At 35.5% G+C, this 20,100-nt stretch overlaps 2 protein-coding genes across 3 annotated transcripts; one reads left to right on the top strand and one right to left on the bottom strand.

Annotated features, from left to right (window-relative positions):
• Positions 1–5,561: 5,561 nt before the first annotated feature.
• On the top strand, positions 5,562–8,771 carry LOC126792794 (pto-interacting protein 1). Of its 2 annotated transcripts, none has more exons than XM_050519273.1 (8): positions 5,562–5,712; positions 6,320–6,419; positions 6,624–6,868; positions 6,957–7,083; positions 7,551–7,824; positions 7,954–8,086; positions 8,181–8,267; positions 8,437–8,771. In XM_050519273.1, the coding sequence occupies exons 2-8, from the start codon at positions 6,338–6,340 to the stop codon at positions 8,551–8,553; spliced, it is 1,065 nt and encodes a 354-aa protein (XP_050375230.1). In that variant the 5' UTR covers positions 5,562–5,712; positions 6,320–6,337; the 3' UTR covers positions 8,554–8,771. The 2 variants fall into 2 exon arrangements, with proteins under 2 accessions (XP_050375230.1, XP_050375231.1); XM_050519274.1 differs by having other exon boundaries at positions 7,999–8,086.
• Positions 8,772–9,085: 314 nt separating this feature from the next.
• LOC126792793 (probable receptor-like protein kinase At5g18500) lies at positions 9,086–12,877 on the bottom strand. Its single transcript, XM_050519272.1, has 8 exons — positions 12,616–12,877; positions 11,306–11,954; positions 11,090–11,194; positions 10,752–10,874; positions 10,477–10,647; positions 10,217–10,346; positions 9,816–10,028; positions 9,086–9,545 (listed from the first exon to the last, which is right to left on the bottom strand). The coding sequence occupies exons 2-8, from the start codon at positions 11,929–11,931 to the stop codon at positions 9,423–9,425; spliced, it is 1,491 nt and encodes a 496-aa protein (XP_050375229.1). The 5' UTR covers positions 11,932–11,954; positions 12,616–12,877; the 3' UTR covers positions 9,086–9,422.
• Between the last annotated feature and the right edge of the window lie 7,223 nt (positions 12,878–20,100).

Below are 20,100 nucleotides of genomic sequence, written 5' to 3' on the forward strand. Positions count from 1 at the left end.
GGAGTGGAGTATAGGGGAAAGATTTGGATTTCTGATTCTGCGTAAAATTATTTATGTTCACATATTGCGAACTCGGATTTAGGTCCAAAGAACTCTTGTGTTAAACTAAGAACGTTACCACCGTTTTTATGTCGACTGCGATCTGAAAGAACTATAATTTTACGTCAATTGTTCATGTTCACGCGTTGCGGATCCTAATGGTTTGAGAAAGTTCGCCAACTTGACCGCAACTTGCTATAGAAAGACCAATGATGCAACTTTGGTGGACAGGAGCAAAAATTATTGAGTTTCATCAACTTTTGTATAGGACAGAGGAAGATGATCGGGATCGACAAGAGCATATCGAAGCATAGTGCTTATATGGTACAGTGGGGTTCTTTTCCTTCTGCTCCTTTGTTTGTAGTCATGATTATTGAGCTAACCTCGCACCTCAAGTCCTTAGAAACTGAAATGGTGTTATCTCCTCGACAAGAGTTTGGAGAATTGGAGGTCTCCATCTTTTGGAGCACGTTAATTTACCACTGAGGTATATACTATTCTTTTTGCGAGTTAGATGGATCTTGTTTGCATTTAAGTTCTAACCACGATCGATTCATATATATCGTCATGAACAACGGATGATCATCCTAACACGTGCATGTCGGACCGACAATATACATTTCTACGGTGAATACTCATCCGTGCAATTATATGATAGTTGTTACGATTTGTCTACACTTACAAATTTCCACATTAATCTCCAACTTAATTTCTTGCATAATTTGAGAGGACCCCCTCCCCACATCGAAACAAATGCTTAGGCCATGAGGTGAGATGAGGCTACTATTGTGTTGAACAGTAAGGTTTGGCTTTTTGCAATTAAGAGATTGTCACCCTGCATCTGGTATTTATGTAGAAGATGAAGATAGACAAGCAGATAAAAGATTTAGGGTCAAGGAGAAGTGCTGTCTAAATGTGAATAATGCATGATTGGAACTTGGGGTAATAGGAGAATAGAAGTAGACCAAGACATGGTCTCAAGGATTTATACACTCAAGGATCAAGATATTCAAGATCGGAAAATCCTTGCTGTCTATGGAGATGAGAATTCAAATGATAACTTGTTCATATGAGAGGATGGAAGGGATTGATGCGGTCCCAGAAACGAGACCATATGGCTGGCAGCTCATGTGCGTTTTTATGGAGGATATTGGAGCTTCTTTACCCAATGTGGACCAAAGGTTGGTGCTTGTCATCCAGTTGATGAAGGCTGCTTCATATATAAATCTTTTGAAACAAGATTGCAAGCAATTTCCACTTCTTCCTTTCATCATTCTTCTTTTGCCGTATACATTTACACAATACAGGAGCCTTCTTGAGTTCTTTCTATATATCAGAAAAGTAATGTTAGGCGAACCATTTGTCTGAATACCACAAGCGTCTCCCCTGATATAGCAAACTAGCCGCTTCTCAAAAATGGATTGGTAAATATTATTAGAACGGTTTAGGAAAAAGATTAGACTTTTCTATTGTATGTTCCAAACTTGCATGAGAATAACCTAAATGATGAAAAGGAGAAGATATCTAGTTTATAACTTTACACAATAACCTAAATAATGAAATGCAATGATTAAAATATGAAATTGATTCGAATAGATGCAAATGTCCATGAATTGAGATCGGATTAGTGACTGTTCTTTTAAATAGGCCAAATTCTTTTGTGAGTGGGTGAGGGTCCAAAGAAGAACCAACTTTGTCCCCAAAACCTACTAGAAATCCAAAACCTCTTCTATTTAAATTGAAGATCCCCATCAAGTTTCAAATTATGTTAATTTACTCTAATTCAGAAATGCTCAATACCTCACATGGGCCAAGATATGGTCAACATGAGAGCTGTTGGAGAATTAGCAAAAAAATATAGCTTCAATTATTATTTTGTTATGGAGAAACTTTTCTCATTACTCTATACAACATACAACATACAACATACAACATACAGTACATATATTAACTATATTAACGATTCACGATTTCCTACAAATAATTAAATATATAAAAAATTACTCAAAAGTATCAGATAACAATTTAGTTTATAAATAATTCACTACTTAATTTGATAAAACAAATAATGATCAAAATTTACAAATAAAGACCAAATGATGGCAAGTTGCTACATGTCATAAAATATTTTACTTTTTTTACCCATATTTGACCCATAGTGTTTGCTACTATCAATTGAGAGGTTATCTGGTACTGTCGATTATAAAAACTAACTGCTATTTTTACCCATATTTGACCCATAGTGTTTGCTACTATCAATTGAGAGGTTATCTGGTACTGTCGATTATAAAAACTAACTGCTATTGTCAACTATAAAAACTAATTGCTACTGTCGAGTTAAAAACTAGCTGATACTGTCGACTTGGAAGACACTTTCTACTGTTGACTTGGAATGTATATGCTACTGTCGACTATGAATCTAACTGCTATTATCAACTTGGAATGTACTTGCTACAGTCGACTATAAATTTAACTGTTACTGACGACTGAGAAACTAATTGCTATTGTGGTTTTTTGTGAGCAAAATTCAAAATTTTAAAATTTCTCAAAACATATGCAATATGGTACTTAAATGAAAGCCCATGATATAAAGAACAACTTTATATATTAGCTCACCTCCAAATTGCCAGTGGTTTGGCTGGAAAACTTAAATTTGCCGAAAAAAACTAAAAAATGAGGAGAGATAAATTTGTTAGATCTATGAGTGACATTTGATAATTTTTACAAAAATAAAAATATTTTAGATATTTTTGCATTAATTAATTAATCAGTTTTGTTTTTGGGGTTGTGCTTATGTCTTAATTTGTATAAAAAATATGAAAAAGTGAGTTTTTAGTTAATTCAAATGTGGTCTAGTACCACTAAGTAATTTTCTATTAAATATATTTATGGTCGTGAAGAAAATAGTCTACTAATCCTACTATATAAGGACTAAAGACGATTTTACTTTATTAGTCTCAACCTTAAAATTCATTTAAGATATGCATATATTCCACGATTCTTTTGCATTGAAAAGAGATGAATCTCTTTGTACCAAAAAAAAAAAGATAAATCTGTAAAACGAGTGCTCTTTCAACTTCTTCTTATCAATAATGAGCTTGCATATGCTTAATAGCTTCAAGGACATGGAAACAAATGATACTACTCATAGAAAGTGATTGCATTATTTTCAACAATGTTAACACCGACACTATATTCCCATCATCATATAGACAGAAATTCCTCCCAAATTATAAAACTTTTTCAAAAATCTTAAAATAAAAGTTCTCATGTGCCCTACATTTTTTGTTCTAATTATGAATCCAATTTTGTTCATATTTATTTGGAAAACCCTTAAAAGTAAAATCACAATTGTTTTAGGAAAATACTTGTGTCCATACCCTCTCTTATTTTTATACATTTGGTAGTGTACTTCTAAAATTTTAACCGTTCAAAAGTTTAATCGATCAATAAATATCATCTATGTAAAATGTGAATTGAACAAAAAAATCATTTACTAAGTCAATTACATCAAACTAATGAACAATCATGGTGAAAGTTAGTAGTCTCATAATCAGCCATCAGTTTATTTGATATAATCGGCTAAGCAAATAATATTTATTTACATTGATTTTTTTTACAAAAGTGATCTTTATTGATTAAAAGCACTTTTGAACGGTTAAAATTTTAGATTCACACTACCAAAAGCATATATTTAAGAGGAATTTGAACACACATGTCTATATTAGTATGAACACAAGTATTTTTCATTATTTTTTTGGTCAAGATGAGCTGAATTTTGGGTTGAGAATTCAATAGTTTTGGATCTATGCATTGACTCGTGGACCCGAAATGTTTGATATTCTATAGGCAAAGACGGTTGTCTAATTCGCTAAACTACCAAAGGTAGGAAGGGTAAATCAGTCATTTAGTCTAAGCTTGGTGTAACGTTCTTGGCTCCATCTTGGCTGTTACGATAACGACGTAACGTTACCATCACAATTTTCTTTTCCTTTTTGTCTTTGGAAAAGAAAAGAAAATCAGGAAAATGGTCAATATAATAAAACAAACTATTAAAACGCAAGCGACGTCGATGTGGTGTAAACATATTGGCAACGGAAAGTTTCTATTTTTTTAGGTGAGGATGAGGAGGATATCTTCTATACCAACATCACACCATCATTTTCATGTTTTAAAAAATAATTTAAGAATGTAGCATATAGCTCTTGTCAATTTAGATGTTGCATTTTCAATCCAATGATGTTAGAAAAGTGTTTATCAGTTTCTTTTTCACTATCAAAATCTAGAACATTGATTTAGTTCTTACTTTGTTAGCATAGACTTGGGCCAAGTCTATAAAATATGTATCACAATACAACCCAAGTTACTCAAGGCTCTAATCTTAGCCCAATACTTTATCCCCTCGAGTCCAGTTCGCCACAATTTTCTTTTTCATATTGTAGAATCTTTTGATTTTCTATTTTATTTTATGTGGTAGATGTTTTAATTTTTATTTTCTTTTCCTTAAAATGACGCATAATTTCATTTTGTCCACCTTATATAGTCTCTTGCAAGAAGGAATTTGGTCTTGAATTGCCTAATTCAAGACCATCACAAATGACCTAGCAATTCAAGACCATCACAAATGACCTAGTGATTGTTACCTAATTGAGTGTGCTTCTCAACCTAAGTTGGAAGTTGGAAGTTGGAACACCAAAGTTGTCCCTCAATTAAGTTAAATGATCCATTACAAACAATAGAAATAGGGACACCACTGCAACTCAAAAGTTTCATTGAAAAACATTGAATATGATTATGGCTAAAGAACTACCCAAAGTTCCTTGTAGGTATTTTCTTCCTCGCCGAAAGGGGGTCACATGTGCATAGTAGGAGAGACAGAGGCCAAGACATTAGCAAAGAATTTAGGAAAGGAATAATTGCTAGCTTTTCACAATCGGATCATAAAATTATTAATACTTCGTACCAAATTGCAGAGTTATGCGTCATACTGTATAGTAATCACAGACAAGTTGGAGTTTATACCATAAAGCCAACCACTTCCAGCAATGAACACCTTTTTTCCACTGTATTGTTCTGCTGTTGCCAAAGTTATCACCTTTTATACTCGGAAAATTCTGCACTAATCTTTGAGGTTTGAATCCCATTCGATTATGTTGGTAAAAAATGACACAAACTCGAGATTTATTATAAGTTTGATCTCGGGTTTATGGGTGATTTTAGGCTTTTAGCTCTTATGACTTATCACCGAACTTGTATAGCGATGTATTTGTTCTTCAATATGTATATTCTCGGTGTAACTCGAGTTAAGAAAATGACACATTCTAAGAACAATGTGTATTTTAACACTAAAAATTTAAGAAAACCTAAGACAGGTTATAAACAAAATCTTGGTGATTGGTTTTGACAGTTACCAAGTTGGTTGAAGAGAAGGTAATATATAAAAAGGTTAAAAGACGCAAATATCTAATGGCTGTCTTGTTCCCTTTACATATTAGTCAATGAAGGAAAACAGACAGAAAACGCTTCTTCCTATATATGCATGCCTTCTGCTTCTAACTGCTCACTCAATGCCCTTCTTCCTCCGCAGAACCAAAGCCCTGCTTCACTTTCCTCACTTCTGTTCCAACACTGGTAGTCCAAACCCAATTCCCAGAACGTCTGAACACACCAAAGGTGAGATCTTTCTTCTCTTTGAATACCGTCTCTCTCTGTTTGTTCTGCATACAGACCCTGAATTTGTTTTTGCTGCTTATCATGTTGTTTTCTGGTTTTGTATTTAGATGCAGCTGTTGCAATTGCGACTTGTTTTACTTGTTGATTGTTTTGTGTATGCTTGTTGGTGAGGGAAGAGAAGCATGGAAGAATTATAAGAGTTGAATTTTGTGGTGTGAAATGTGTGAGAATTTTGATCTAAACCTTGATCAAGTATTGAATTTGTTTATGGAATATGGATTTGAGTTTCAGATGAAGATTTCCTTTGTGTCATTGGCCAGTGTTTCTTGTATTGCTGTTTGACATGTTTTGTTAAAAGAAGAAACTGGGTAAAGTTTTAGTGGTTTATTTATATTACATAAGAGAATTGGAATTAAATTTCATGTTCTCACATAACAGTGCTACTGGAAATACTGCAAATGACTTTGCTTCTAGTCAAATCTTGTTGATTTGATTGAGAATTTATACTCTTATGACATTGAATCTGTACGTGGTGTTTTTTAGATTGTTTTTATGCCCTGTTTATCTGTGCAAGTTCTAATAATTGATCTTCAACTGCTTTTATCAGGAGACAGGAGATAGTATCATGGGCTGCTTCAGTTGTTGTGTACAAGACGATGCCCATACAGCTGCGGATCATGGACCATTTGTACCGCATGGGTCAGCAGGTAACATTATTCTCGAGGGTTTTATGTTAGAGGATGGGGTGAGCTGAGAAGCACTTTTTCACATTATTCCATATTTAGTAGATTAGCATACTTTTAATCATGAGGGCATTGGAAGTTATCACACTTGTTTTCCATCCGTTTTTGGGTGTCAGTCTTTTGTAGTTTCTTATCTGATTGATGCAAAACTACATTATTATACTATAGGCAATGGCTACCATCCCAGAGAAGCTGCACAGAGGGATACTCAGATTGTAAATATACAACCCATTGCCGTTGCTGCCATTCCAGTAGATGAATTGAAAGATCTGACTGATAATTTTGGTACAAAGGCCTTAATTGGTGAGGGTTCATATGGAAGAGTTTATTATGGTGTTCTTAAAAGTGGGCCTGCTGCTGCTATTAAGAAGCTAGATGCCAGTAAACAGCCACACCAAGAATTTTTGTCACAGGTTAGTTATACACTTATATTGCGATGCTCGTTTAGTATTCGAATATGGTATAAAAATTATTTATAATGCTTGCAGCTTATTTTTATAGGTCTCCATGGTATCAAGACTAAAACATGAAAATGTTGTTGAGCTTGTTGGTTATTGTATTGATGGCCCTCTGCGTCTCCTAGCCTATGAGTATGCTCCTAATGGATCCCTTCATGATATTCTTCATGGTAATTATGTTGCCCTATGCGTTTTTAATGATTGAATGTTGTGTATGGTCGACACCGTTTCCTCTTTCATGAATCATGTATAACTTCATCAATACATGAAATATGAAAGGGACCACATGATTCATCTTTCTGAAATTGACTAAATTTGCCTATTTTGAAATTCTGATTGATTGTAACAGAAGTTTTAAAATTCTGTTGTGGACAGCGAAGCCTAGTGCTTCTAGTTTGAGTACAAGTGCCTTCAACGTCTAGTTTTTTCCTTGTCCTATAATCTAGACTCTACTAAAGTAGTTGTTTGCATCTTTAAGGTGCTTTCAACCTCTACTTTTTTGCATATCCTATAAACTAGACTATATCAAACTAGTTGTGTGGCCTCTTAAAAGTGATATCTCTTCTGAAGGTGATTGTGTGTTATCTTTCTTCTCCTTTGTAATGATAAAACTTTGTTGCTTGATATGGGGCTTCAGGACGGAAAGGTGTCAAAGGGTCAGTGCCAGGTCCAGTTCTGTCATGGACACAAAGGGTTAAAATCGCAGTTGGAGCAGCAAGAGGACTTGAGTATCTACATGAAAAGGCTCAGCCCCATATAATCCATCGTGATATAAAATCCTGCAATATATTACTTTTTGAGGATGACGTTGCAAAGATTGCTGATTTTGATCTGTCAAATCAAGCCCCTGATATGGCAGCTCGTCTTCATTCGACTCGTGTTCTTGGAACATTTGGTTATCATGCTCCAGAGTGAGTTATTCCTTGATGTGCTTATGATGTGGCATATTTTCTCTTTTGCAATTGACATTTGATAGTAGGCACCTTAAAACACACTGAAACTGCACTAAATTCTCTTATATGAATATGATTGATTGGCAGGTATGCAATGACTGGACAGTTGAGTTCAAAGAGTGATGTCTACAGCTTTGGTGTTGTCTTGCTTGAACTTTTAACCGGCCGTAAACCTGTTGATCATACATTGCCGCGTGGCCAACAAAGCCTTGTGACTTGGGTACTAATTTTATTCTAGTTCTTGTATACTGTGGCTTATTTTTTATCCTTGCATATCTTTCATTTGAGCTGATTTATGGCTTTGATTTGATAAGGCTACACCTAAACTGAGTGAGGACAAGGTGAAGCAGTGTGCTGATGCTAGACTCAATGGCGACTACCCTCCCAAGGCAGTTGCAAAGGTAATGGGGAATGCTTAGAAATTTATTTTACCAACAGTTGCATGAGTACACACACATACTTTGATATGCATGATTTATTATGTAGATCTTTAATACTGTAATTAGACTTATTACTAATTAGTAACTCATGGTGTACTGATACTTTTTAATTTGTATGTGTTTGAACCAGTTGGCTGCTGTTGCTGCCTTGTGCGTCCAATATGAAGCTGATTTCCGGCCAAACATGAGCATTGTGGTCAAGGCTCTACAGCCTCTATTGAATGCTCGGTCCGGTCCTTCCCATTGAAACTATAAACTTGTGTATTCCCTAGCTGGTCAATCTCTTGCGGACAATTTATGTTGCCAGTTTTAACAGTTATATATAAGATCATGTACTATCATATTATTCCCAATAGGTATTAAAGCCTTCAACATTGTCATCCACATTGATTCGGCTACAGCTTTGGCATTGGTTATTTGACAAAGTTGTACTTTTACCATACTAAATTTTGTTTCTTGAAATCAGCATGTATATTGATATTTTTGATGGCCATAGAAGCTGTACAGATTCTGAAACTGATGAGTCACTTAATAGCAAAACACAGTATGCTGAGTCTGTGACCTTTTAAATAGAAATGGGTTTCTGTTTGAGGTTGGTGAAGTTGTTCGAGTCATGGATCTGGAGAAACCTTCCCGTGCTTAATGAATACAAGTCACATGATCTGCAACCTCAGCTTTTAATATCACATGCAACCCTTCTATGAAGTTGGCATGGCAGTTTTTTTGTATTTTACTTTGCAAACTTCAGCATTTATTTAAGAAGCAACTGGGTAGAATGTCAACAGTATACGTAAATTTTCTCTTGAAAACTTTTCCTTCAACATGCAAAACATACAAATATCTCATCAACTACAATCACCTGAGCAAAAATAAAGAAAAATCTGAACTGTACACCCCGAGTAGCCAAGATGTCCCCTGCTAACACCACTCGATACACAATCACCATCTCCAATATCTATAAGTAGGTTCATATATTTAAAAAAGAAAAAAGAAAAAAAAATCCTCCGTCTGATTCATTTCCTTCATCTCTCAAGCAGGTCCAAGAATACGAAAGCTTGACAAGAATGTATCAATGTTCGCTTGTATTCCCCTCTGATCATTTATCAGTCCACTTGTTTATGTTCGATTGTTCCTTCTGTTGCCGGTCCTTGTATCTGGATTGTCACTCCTGTCTGTATCAGAATTTTCTTTTTGAGACTCCCCCTCCTTGCCTGCTTGACTTTTTCGGCGTCTTCGATCCTACCAAGTCACATTAGATACATCAACTTATGAACTCTTCCAGTAAAGCTCGCATCAGAAGTATAAAGATGGAATGAAAAAGCCAAAACCCAAGTACTCTAAATAAAAACATTATGTTTCATAAATGGAAGTAAATGCCTGTTTATCTAATATTTCCATTGTACAGCACAGAAACATTGCAAATTTTCATCTAGTATCTCCATGGTTGAGCACAGAGATATCGCAAATAATCAGGTACTTGTCGGTCTATATATGATTTCACAAACATACCTCTCTAAGCACAGGATATTCCTCAGATTCAAGCATGCGGACAACTTGACCCATCTTTGGTCTTTTATCAGAATCAGGATCTACACACCTCAACGCAGTCAAGAGAGCTCGTTTAAGGGCGCTTGTTGATGGCCTGGTCTCAATGTTTGGATCCACCACCTCTTCTGAACGCCGACTTCCAACCATCATCTTGAGCCAGTCTACCAAATTTACCTGCACACCACTCAACCGATTTCAGATTATATGTGGCTAGTGACTAAAATATAAAAAGAAATCAGATGCATTAATTCATGATATTAAAGTCCTCACTTTCACATATCATAAGAAGCAGAAAAAGAAGTTCTCACTTAAAAAAGAGAAAGAAAAAGTTCTCACTTGAAAGGTAATAAATTATTGCATACCTCTTGTGCTTGCCGACCATAATCCACTGGGTCTCTTCCAGTAATTGCTTCCAAAATCACAACCCCGAAGCTATAAACATCACTCTTCTCGTTTAAAAGGCCAGAATTGGCATATTCAGGGGCCACATATCTGAAATTAAGTGAAGAAGGGAAACATGAGAAAGGTTTCATGCCTCTAAACTGGTGGCAAAAATTTATACCAATATAAAGATATCTTCAAAGAACTGATGCAAGTAAATGGTGAATAAAATATTACTAACCCAAAGGTACCCATAACTCTAGTCGTGATATGGCTCTTTCCAGCCATTAGCATCTTTGCTAGACCAAAGTCAGATATCTTAGCATTGAAGTCATCATCAAGCAAGATATTACTCGATTTGATATCTCGATGCACTACTTTTGGCTCAATGGCCTCATGTAAGTAAGCCAGCCTGCAACACAAAATGAGTTAGACTGAGATAATTGACAAAGACATAACAACTTTTTGATGAGAAACAAAGATAACCACTTCAAAATAAGGGGCATGCAAACTTACGCTTTAGCAGTGCCAAGGAGAACTTTCATGCGCGCCTCCCATGTCAGATATCCATGATGTTGCATAGCTCCGTGAAGCCATTGCTCCAAATTTCCATTGTTGACATACTCATAAACCAACATCCTGGAATACAATGTCTCAAAGCGTAAGAACTAGGCCACTTCTCTCCCTTTCGGCTTCCTCTCTCTCCCAAACAAATTGAATTAGCATGCATATAGGTATTGATGAACATGCATCAGTTTGAATTCAATAATAGATATATGACCAAAATATACCTAAATAAATGTCATACAAGATGCTACATGAATATTATGATAATAAAATCAACGGTATGGTACCTATGGGTGCCTTCGATGCAGTATCCCAGAAGTCGAACCAAGTTTTTGTGTCGTACATGCCCAATAGCTTCAACTTCTACTCTAAATTCCTTCTCTGCTTGTCCTCTGTGATATAAGTAAATAAACGTTTGTCATGACCAAAAATCACAAAACCATAATTAAAAGTAAACATATGAAGAACAGAAAAGTAAGGAGCTACTGAAACAATCATCTTACAGGTTGTTGAGTAGCTTCTTCACAGCCACAGGAGTTCCATTAATCAGATTACCACGATAAACAACTCCATATCCGCCCTCACCAATGACATTTTCCTTTGAAAACCGGTTAGTTGCAAATTCAAGATCCCTTAATGTAAACCAGTGACCCCAACCAAGGTGAGAGAATTCAGGTAGACCACAAAGAGGTGAAGGGGCAGTAATTGGATTTGAAGATGGCTTCTGTGTATACCCTGCACCACCCTCATCTCCAGATTGAGAGCCAACAATTTCCTTATCCATAGTGTTAAATGAACCTGATCGACTGCTACAATCTCCATTTTTATGAATCAAGACTTTCTCTGATTCTCTGTCACTGAATTTCTCACTAATAGTGAGGAAAGAAGCACGGGGTATGTGTTTATTTGCTGAAGCTTGATCAACCCTGATTTCTTTAATTTCTGGAATTTGTTTGAGGGGAAGCATGTCATTCGACTTTCTTGATTTCTTTCGGGAAGTAAGACAAATTGATAGCACCAACAGAATCATCACAATAAAGACTCCCACAAGGATCCCAGTTAATACCCAAACTTTTAAGCCAAAAACAAATGTCTTCTTGGCTAATTCAGCATTAAGATCGGATGCCATTTCTTCACTTATAAAAAAGATACCTGCAAAGATCACAGCACAACATGTTCAGGATTTTGTTCACGAGTTTAATTGCTCATGCCACCAAAATTTGATCGTCTTCAAGCTAACTAATTGAGAAGCCTGAGTTCTACATAGTAATGCCTATCAACTTTTCCCTTATCATATGTATGCACATCCTAAAATCAAAGTGCAACTACAACAAAGAAAGCAGAGAGAAATAGTGATGTTACTGAAACCATCAAACAAACTGTAGAGAGGGGAATGAACCAAAGCAATACCTCAAATAGAGCAGAAACCAAAGTAATTAGGCAAACAGACTCAACCCCAATACGAAACCTCTCAAAGACATCCCAGATAGAAATTGGCACACAGCAAAGCACAAACCAAAGGAAGATCAAAAAGAAAAATTACTTAAAGCTTTCCCCTTTCAGACTATGAAAACATACTACCAGTGATCATTTCACATTAATCAATATGTATACAAGTATACAACCATTAACAACACTCATTGGCTTAGTTCAGTCCAGTTCTACATTATCATAAAAATGTCTTAATGTGATGAGATTTTCAATATCTACACAACAACAACAAAATAAACAGTGAAAGCTTCCAGATTTTCACTTCCTCATATCATCCTAATACAACGAGCTACAGATACTGAAAACTTTCTAAAGTTAATACCTTTCCTTATATTGAAACTGAAAGCCCTCTTCAGCCTCCTGAATCAGAACCAAACACCTGGATCTCTCTCACTGAAAGAACCCTGAAAAAAAAACCCAGCTTTGGAAATGAGGGTGTTCCCACACACCCAAATCTACCACATTGCCAAAATCACCAAAAGGCAAAATGTAATGTCTTGGGCTAACATCTTTCTGGGTTTTCCCAATTGGGCAAATGGTACCTAAATCAAAGCTCAGACAGACCACCACGTCTCTGTCTCTGTCTCTGTTATTGAGAAACTCACAAAGCACAGAGCCTAATGTAAGTGTGTTTGTGCAGAGTCCAAGGAGAATGGAGAGGAGAGGCACATGGAATTCTGGGAGGAGCAAATGGAGGTAGAGATTGTGGGGTTAATAAGAGAAAGAAGGGGTGGAGTTGTCAGTGGTAGGTATTGAGGCAATGCTTTCCTTCCCTTCACATATAGTAAAACACAAGCATGAGAAATATTCAAGCTTTCTTTTGCTGTTTCTTCAAATTTCTCTCTTTTATTTGTTTACTGATTTTCTTAAACTCACTGTTGGGATTTTGTTTAAATGTGCTCTGAGGGTGACAGATAATCGGAACAACATTAAAGAGAGAAAAAACAAAGGCCTTGTTTGGGTTTTCTTGGACAAACATCTAAATTTGGTTAATGAAAAATAAAAGGGATTAGTGAATATGATTATAGAGGGGGGGGGGGGGGACAGGTAATCAATGTGCTCTTGAAGAAATGGTATGCACACAAATTTGTGAAATTAAAAAAAGGTTGAAAGGTCAAATGAAGAGACAAGGAGAGTAAATTTACCCAAGGGAAAAAACAAAAGACCAATCCTATGCCCTCATAATGAAAATTTACTTATTTTCATGAAAATGTGCAATTCCACTCAAGAGTTTTGTGAGTTTCTATTTGGTTTTGTTTATTGAGGTTGAGATATCCAAGTTTAGTAGGTTGGAATAGTCAATGAAAAAGACCGGACACGAACCAATTTTTATAGGACAGAATAAGGCCATAACAACCCCTTTGTTCATCTTCTAGAGTTCTAGATTATAAAAAAGATGAACTCAGAGAAAAATGTAATCTATTGTATGGGCGTCAATGAAGGCCACACCACCCACTTCTTTGGAGGTATTTCTCCATTTGGAGAATCTTACTTAAACTGAAAGTAATGTGTTCAGAAGAAGATCTTTCACAGCAAAAACAAAATCTGTAATTGAAGGCATTAATATTTGCATTCATCTCTCATTTGCATACATATAAATACACTTTACACAAAATTAGATTCTATAACATGTAAAACTTGGATAAAATAATGAAGGAGTTAGATAACAAAATGTAACACATGCCTATGTCTCACATGCATGCATATTAAGTAGGATGATTAAATTATTTACTAGGTTGCTTGATTGGTCTACAGCAGTCTTACAAAGAGAAGAGGCTCTAGGTTAGAAATGTCGTAGTGCTTCATATATCAGAATATCAGATCTCTACTATGACATATTACGTACATCATCGGCCTTGGTGTATTCAGAGTCCATTATTATGATCAGCTCGATCTCCCTGCTCTACAGCCCTACTGCATGACTTCACATGCTTCTCATGTTGACCATTTATTGTTTTCTTGAGCTTAACCTATATATGCTGCAATCTTGAGGGCTCAAACTCGCTCATATCATGGATACAATGCTTCACTATGAAATAGATCTCATGCCTATAACTTTTGTATTGGCTGCAGTTCAGTCTGTATACTCATCATGGTTGTACTCTGTATTTGTATATATGTTTGATGATGTAGGTATGGAAGTACTATGAGAGGCATTTTAGCTTTTATAACTTCTAAACTACTCATATAACTTTTAAACTTCAAGAGTTCATGATATATCTTATTACTAATCCAAAATTTCAATTCCAAGTTAGGGTTCTGATGATTATATCAGCTACATAATTGCTACTTCTTACGCATATATTTAGTTCATTAGGCATTCCACAAGACTAAAGACTAAGACAACAGAGTCTTCGAAGCTTAACTTTTAGCCTTAAACGCCATTTTGAAAGGTGGAAAGGTGAGATTAGTCATCAGAGCATGGTACTGTAAATTAACACCCCACCTAAAATCTCTTGAGGGTGGAAAAAACATTAAATTAAACCCAAACCCTTTTCCATCATTTTGAGTGTGAATTATGCCAAAAGCACAAAACCTTTATCTTTTGAAATAGCAAGCTTCTTGGTCTTGATCACGAGTAAGAAATGCAAGTATGGCATAAAGTAGATACCGGATATATAGTGAAGAAATTAAGCAACTGAATCAAACTTAACCTTATATCGGAATGATGGTTACAAATATGAAAATCAGATGCTGTTTACAGACTTACTCTTTATCCACTCAAAATGACTAAACCTGAAATAATCACTCACCCAATAGTCCAATACTCACATAATCTCATTGATAATTCAACTGTTCACTTACTCTATCTCATCATGTTGAGCTTCAAATAACTGGACAAGTATCTTTTAATTAGGGTTTATATCAGAGAAAGATAAACCCTAGCTAGTTAATTAGGTGACTTCATTTCTCTTTATGCTTTTGATCCACATCATTAAAAGTCGGTAATGCTTAGTTGAGGAAAATAACTTATATATACATTCCATGTCCAGACTACTAAGATCAAATAATTAACAACAGTCCACCTTTTACCTTAAAATAGTGGAGCTTAGCGTCTAAATTCCTTTTTCTTTAGCAGAGTGTCGGTCATGGGTTTCCAAATATCAGTTATTCAATTAGACCATACCCTTTATATTTGACAGTACTCTTAATGTACTAAACAACCAAAAATTAACATATAGCATTGTCTAAGATAAGGTGAAAACTACAATTTAGTCGAGTAAGAAGTATATACATACAAGAAATATAAGCTGAGTTTATAGAAAACAATGTAAGAGGATATGATTATCCAGAGAATTACAGAATCTATACTATGTACGTTGTAGAGTATGTGATGTTCACAAGCACCTTGCAGAAGCTATTGGTACAGTTTCTACTACTACTAAGAGAAAATTCCGATCCCCTCACATTTTGCATTGTTTTTTAGTTTGAGCCACCACCAAGCTCCAAGCAAAACCAAAGTCAACTTAAAAGGACATGAACTTGTATTTAACCAAGAGTATGACGAAGAATGTGATGTATAGATTCCACAGCACCCTTCCCTCAACCCCTACAACGGGTCCTCGTGTCTTATATTTTGAGGGCAAGCGTGATATTTATGGACCCAAATATATACTAAATTCATGAGCTTTAGAAATAATTCATAAGCTCTAGACATATCATGTAGAGACAATGGTCAAAAACATTGTATATGTTTGTTCTCTTCGATCAAAAGAATACAAAAAGATACAGATTGGTTTGGGATTACAAAAATAGTATACATAATTATACGCGCCGCACGTATAGATCTGCCTCCAAATTATGTCATGGAGCCAAAGTGAGAAACAAATGATTTGTAACAAGAATATTTGATGTTGGTAGTTATATATAAACCAAATTGGTCTCATTTCTCAACTTCTTCTGACCATGCCTTGATTTTCTTCTGCATTAACTTGGGCCTAGTTGTTGGTTCTTGGGTTTTTTTTCGATCTTCCAGATTCCTGAACTTGACAACATAGGATACGTGTTCGAGTAGTATGTAATCTAAACGTTACTCTACACGCAAGTTATACACACCAAGTACAAAGGCAATTAAGTACGACTATCCAAAGAAAAGATGACTAATTTTCTAGCCCTAATTAAAACGCATGCATTGAGACTGAAAGATGCGGCCATGGATTGAAAGCGTTTGTACGATTTATATTGCGCGCGGCGGAAACATCTGTGCAGTGCTGAAAAGAATTGCATACCAGTTGTTGAAAGAGCACAATCTGATTTTGTTCAATGATATATGGTTGTTAGGGGGTGGCATCAAGTTGTATAATGATGATATAATTATTGCATAATACAATCTTAATTTTTTTTTTCTTTTTGTATTGTCTCCTTCAAGCTCCTAGTTGAGTATCTAGAGTGTAATATATTCTGATGTGTTTGAAACGACATGCACCTAACTGTAATCTTTTGTAGTTTCTGTCACCCTCAAGAATTCTTGTTCAGGGGACTCATTTCCATTCACATTGGAAACCATAGTGGCAAACCCACTTCCATTGATTTAATCACTTATTCTGGTTGTATATCTTGTTCAGAACCCTGGAATTGGAGCACTTTAAGAATTAGAGGTGAAGTTATTTCTTCTCTTTAGATCAAATATATAGAACAACTCCTGATATATATATATATATATCAATGTTCTAAAAAACGGTCTAGGCGGCCGCCTAGGCGCTAGGAGGTCACCCACCGCCACGCTTTTTGCCTCGGCGGCCATCTGTGGCGTTTTGTGAATTAGGCGGTCTTTGGCGGTTCTAGGCGGTCTTAGGCGGCCGCCTAGGCGGTTCTAAGCGGTCTTAGGCGGTCCTATTCAGTCCTAGGCGGTATAGGCGGTCTAATTGGCTCTATTTAGTCCTAGGCGGTCAACCATCATTTGATATTAAAAAAAAACTAAAAGAGGCCGCAACTCTCACTCTTTGTCTATTTTCTGAAAACTAAATCTCATCAACAGAAGAAGAGGAAAGAAATATAAATATTAAGTTTGAGTCCGATACTGAATGAGTTAGGAAATAATTTGTAGATAAATAAATTGAGATTTAGTATTATTGCATTTGTTTTATTATTTATCTTTTCTTCAAATATTTTTATGGACTTTCTACTTAAGTTATGTGAATTTAGACTATTTTAAGTATTTTTAAAATTAATATTAAACATAATTATATATTTTTAATCATTAAAATAGTTTAAATATTATAAAAATAAATAAATATTAAATAATTCAAAACCGACTAGGCGCAGTCTAGGAGTCCGTCAAGACGCTTTTTAGAACCTTAATATATATATATATATATATATATATATATATATATATATATATATATATATATTCCAGAAAACTTTTCTGAACAATGATGAATTGGCTATCTTGAATTTGTGAAGTTAGTGAGGCTAACGTTTTGATACGAGTTTTTGCAGAGGCAACATAAAGGCCCAAATCAAATAAAGGACCTCCAGGAGTCCCGGGTTCCTTCCTTCTTTCTTTTTCTTCCTTTCTTCGTTTGGTTCTGACATCCCATGTTTTCCATAACACGTAGAAAAGGGAAGAGCGTTAAAACCTTAATTTAACGGTAAGATTTGGTAATTTTATTTGCAGGCCAGATTTTTTTCTCCAACAAGTCACTCGTTTCTTGAGTTGGATGCTTGATGATCAAGCTATCATGCATCTCGGCATCTAGCTACTTTGATTAAAAGGCCAGGACAGAATATCATATTCGATTAGCTTAATTAGTTCATGAATATGCATGGTAGCTCTCTCATTCATTAATTATCGTAATGCTCAATCGCAATAATACATGTAACATGTTTGGAAGACGGGGTACGTATATGGCTATATGCATGTCGACTCATCATCAACGTGATCGATCATTCATTCGATCATGTTAGTCTCCATATCAAACTTCAATAAGATCACTTTCCCGTTTGCTCTGTTAACAAGAAATCAAGTTAACAAGTCCTCACTACGTACAGCGAATGCAATACCTAGGCGTTGCTTACTGATATGAAGATCGAGATTAGAAGAAAATATAATCAAAACTAGTAGCGGGAATCTTAGATAGATAGATTCTTAGACCATCTATTAAGCTACATTTCAAAAAGATTTAGTTGTTCCAGATCCCGGCCAATGGAATACAACCTGTGCAGAAGTTGGCCTGGGGATGATTCCAATTATCATTTCTTTGTTTAATGATGTTTGGTGTATCGTTGGTCCAACCCAAGATTCTAAATCGTATCCCCTTAATGATCATTAATTTCTTGAAGCAAAATCCATGGATTTCTCATGTAATTCCACCGTCTTATCATCCACAGTTAGAATTTAAAGCTCCAAGCTCTAAAGAGTGAACAAAAGACAGCAATTGAAGGGCAATTGAAGCAAAATGAGGAGCTAGAATAGATTCCGAGCTAAATATCTTTTGGACCCTAAAATATTACTTCCATTCAACTTGTAAAAGCTATCATCCAGTTCATATATCGTTTATCTCTCATCAACTTGCATGTTGTGTGCACTACAACGTCGACTCATAGACTGAACCACGGTCTAAACTCTCAATTTGATAAAGTGATACGTAGTTCACATCCAAAATCAATTAGCAATGGATGAAGTTATCCGAACTCTTATAAACTCATATGTTATGTCTTAATTCTCAATGTGAGATGTATATTATCAACACACTCCCACACGTGTGACGAATTTTCAAGTCATACGTACACGTAGACAACATTTTGGGTGACGTAGAGTCCGTGTGATCATTTGAGCTTCACACGTGGGTGTGGGTATCCTGATACCATGATAAAGTAATATATGATTCATATCCAAAACTAATTGACAATGGATGAAATGGCCCAAATTCTTTTAAAATCACATTTTCAACACGATTACAATGATAGAAGTCACACAAATCTTTTGTTTTGAGTCTTTGAGATGGCATTTACACATGTTATAGTGTCAAAATTAACCAAACGGGAGATGGTATATGACTGTCCATTAGAGATATTGATGTATAAGGTGATGAGAAGAGTGACCAAACAGGGAAGGAGTTGGTGCAGAACTGTAGAAGAAGGGGTGATCAGAGATCAAGAAAACGTGTTAATAGCGTTTGTAATGTGAGAACAAGAAGATGGCGACATCTGCAGCTCACTAATGAATAATTGAATATGATGAGTTGATGACCATGCATTTTGCCCATTTGAGGCTCTGTTGTGATCTGTCGCCAGTAGTAGTTAGGATGTCATTATGTCATAATTCATATACAGCCAGAGCTAACACGAAAATATGCCGTGGTCACAAATTTGCTGATCACTCAATGTTCAATATGGGGGTCTAGTTTAGCTATCCAACTTGGCAACTTCGATGAAGGAGAAAAAAAATATACTTCGGTGAAGAAATTATGCCAAGGCTTATCCTAATGATTCGTTGAGAAGTCATTAGGGAATCGAAAGAGAAAGATTGATGCATTGAACATGTTTTTTAATAATTGGCGATTTTGAGATAGGATGGTTGAACTCGAAACCTCAAGGACAAAGTTGAGAAATCTTGTGGTTTACAAAACATGTGATTAAACTACTAGACAAGGCAAACAAAGTAAATTGCCATTACTCCTCCTATGATCTTAACTATAGCTATCACAAATACGATCAAAATCTCTAATTAAGTGAATTCAAAATCGGTTTAGTCATCTCACAATCACCTAATACACAAATAACTCTTATAAGTGTACACAATGTGTGATTACCTACTAAAAACACGAATTGAGTTGGCGAACAAAGTAATTTACCACCATTC

Source organism: Argentina anserina, chromosome 4 (genome assembly GCF_933775445.1).
Source record: "Argentina anserina chromosome 4, drPotAnse1.1, whole genome shotgun sequence".
Lineage (NCBI taxonomy): Eukaryota > Viridiplantae > Streptophyta > Magnoliopsida > Rosales > Rosaceae > Argentina > Argentina anserina.

Bases quoted from the DNA above. Each gene is read 5' to 3' on its own strand.
- LOC126792794 (XM_050519273.1), top strand. From the start codon at position 6,338: ATGGGCTGCTTCAGTTGTTGTGTACAAGACGATGCCCATACAGCTGCG. The intron at 6,869-6,956 runs GTTAGTTATACA...TTATTTTTATAG, and splicing joins ACCAAGAATTTTTGTCACAG to GTCTCCATGGTATCAAGACT. The intron at 7,084-7,550 runs GTAATTATGTTG...ATGGGGCTTCAG, and splicing joins CCTTCATGATATTCTTCATG to GACGGAAAGGTGTCAAAGGG.
- LOC126792793 (XM_050519272.1), bottom strand. From the start codon at position 11,931: ATGGCATCCGATCTTAATGCTGAATTAGCCAAGAAGACATTTGTTTTT. The intron at 11,195-11,305 runs GTAAGATGATTG...CTTATATCACAG, and splicing joins AAGAAGCTACTCAACAACCT to AGGACAAGCAGAGAAGGAAT. The intron at 10,648-10,751 runs GTAAGTTTGCAT...TTTGTGTTGCAG, and splicing joins CTCCTTGGCACTGCTAAAGC to GCTGGCTTACTTACATGAGG.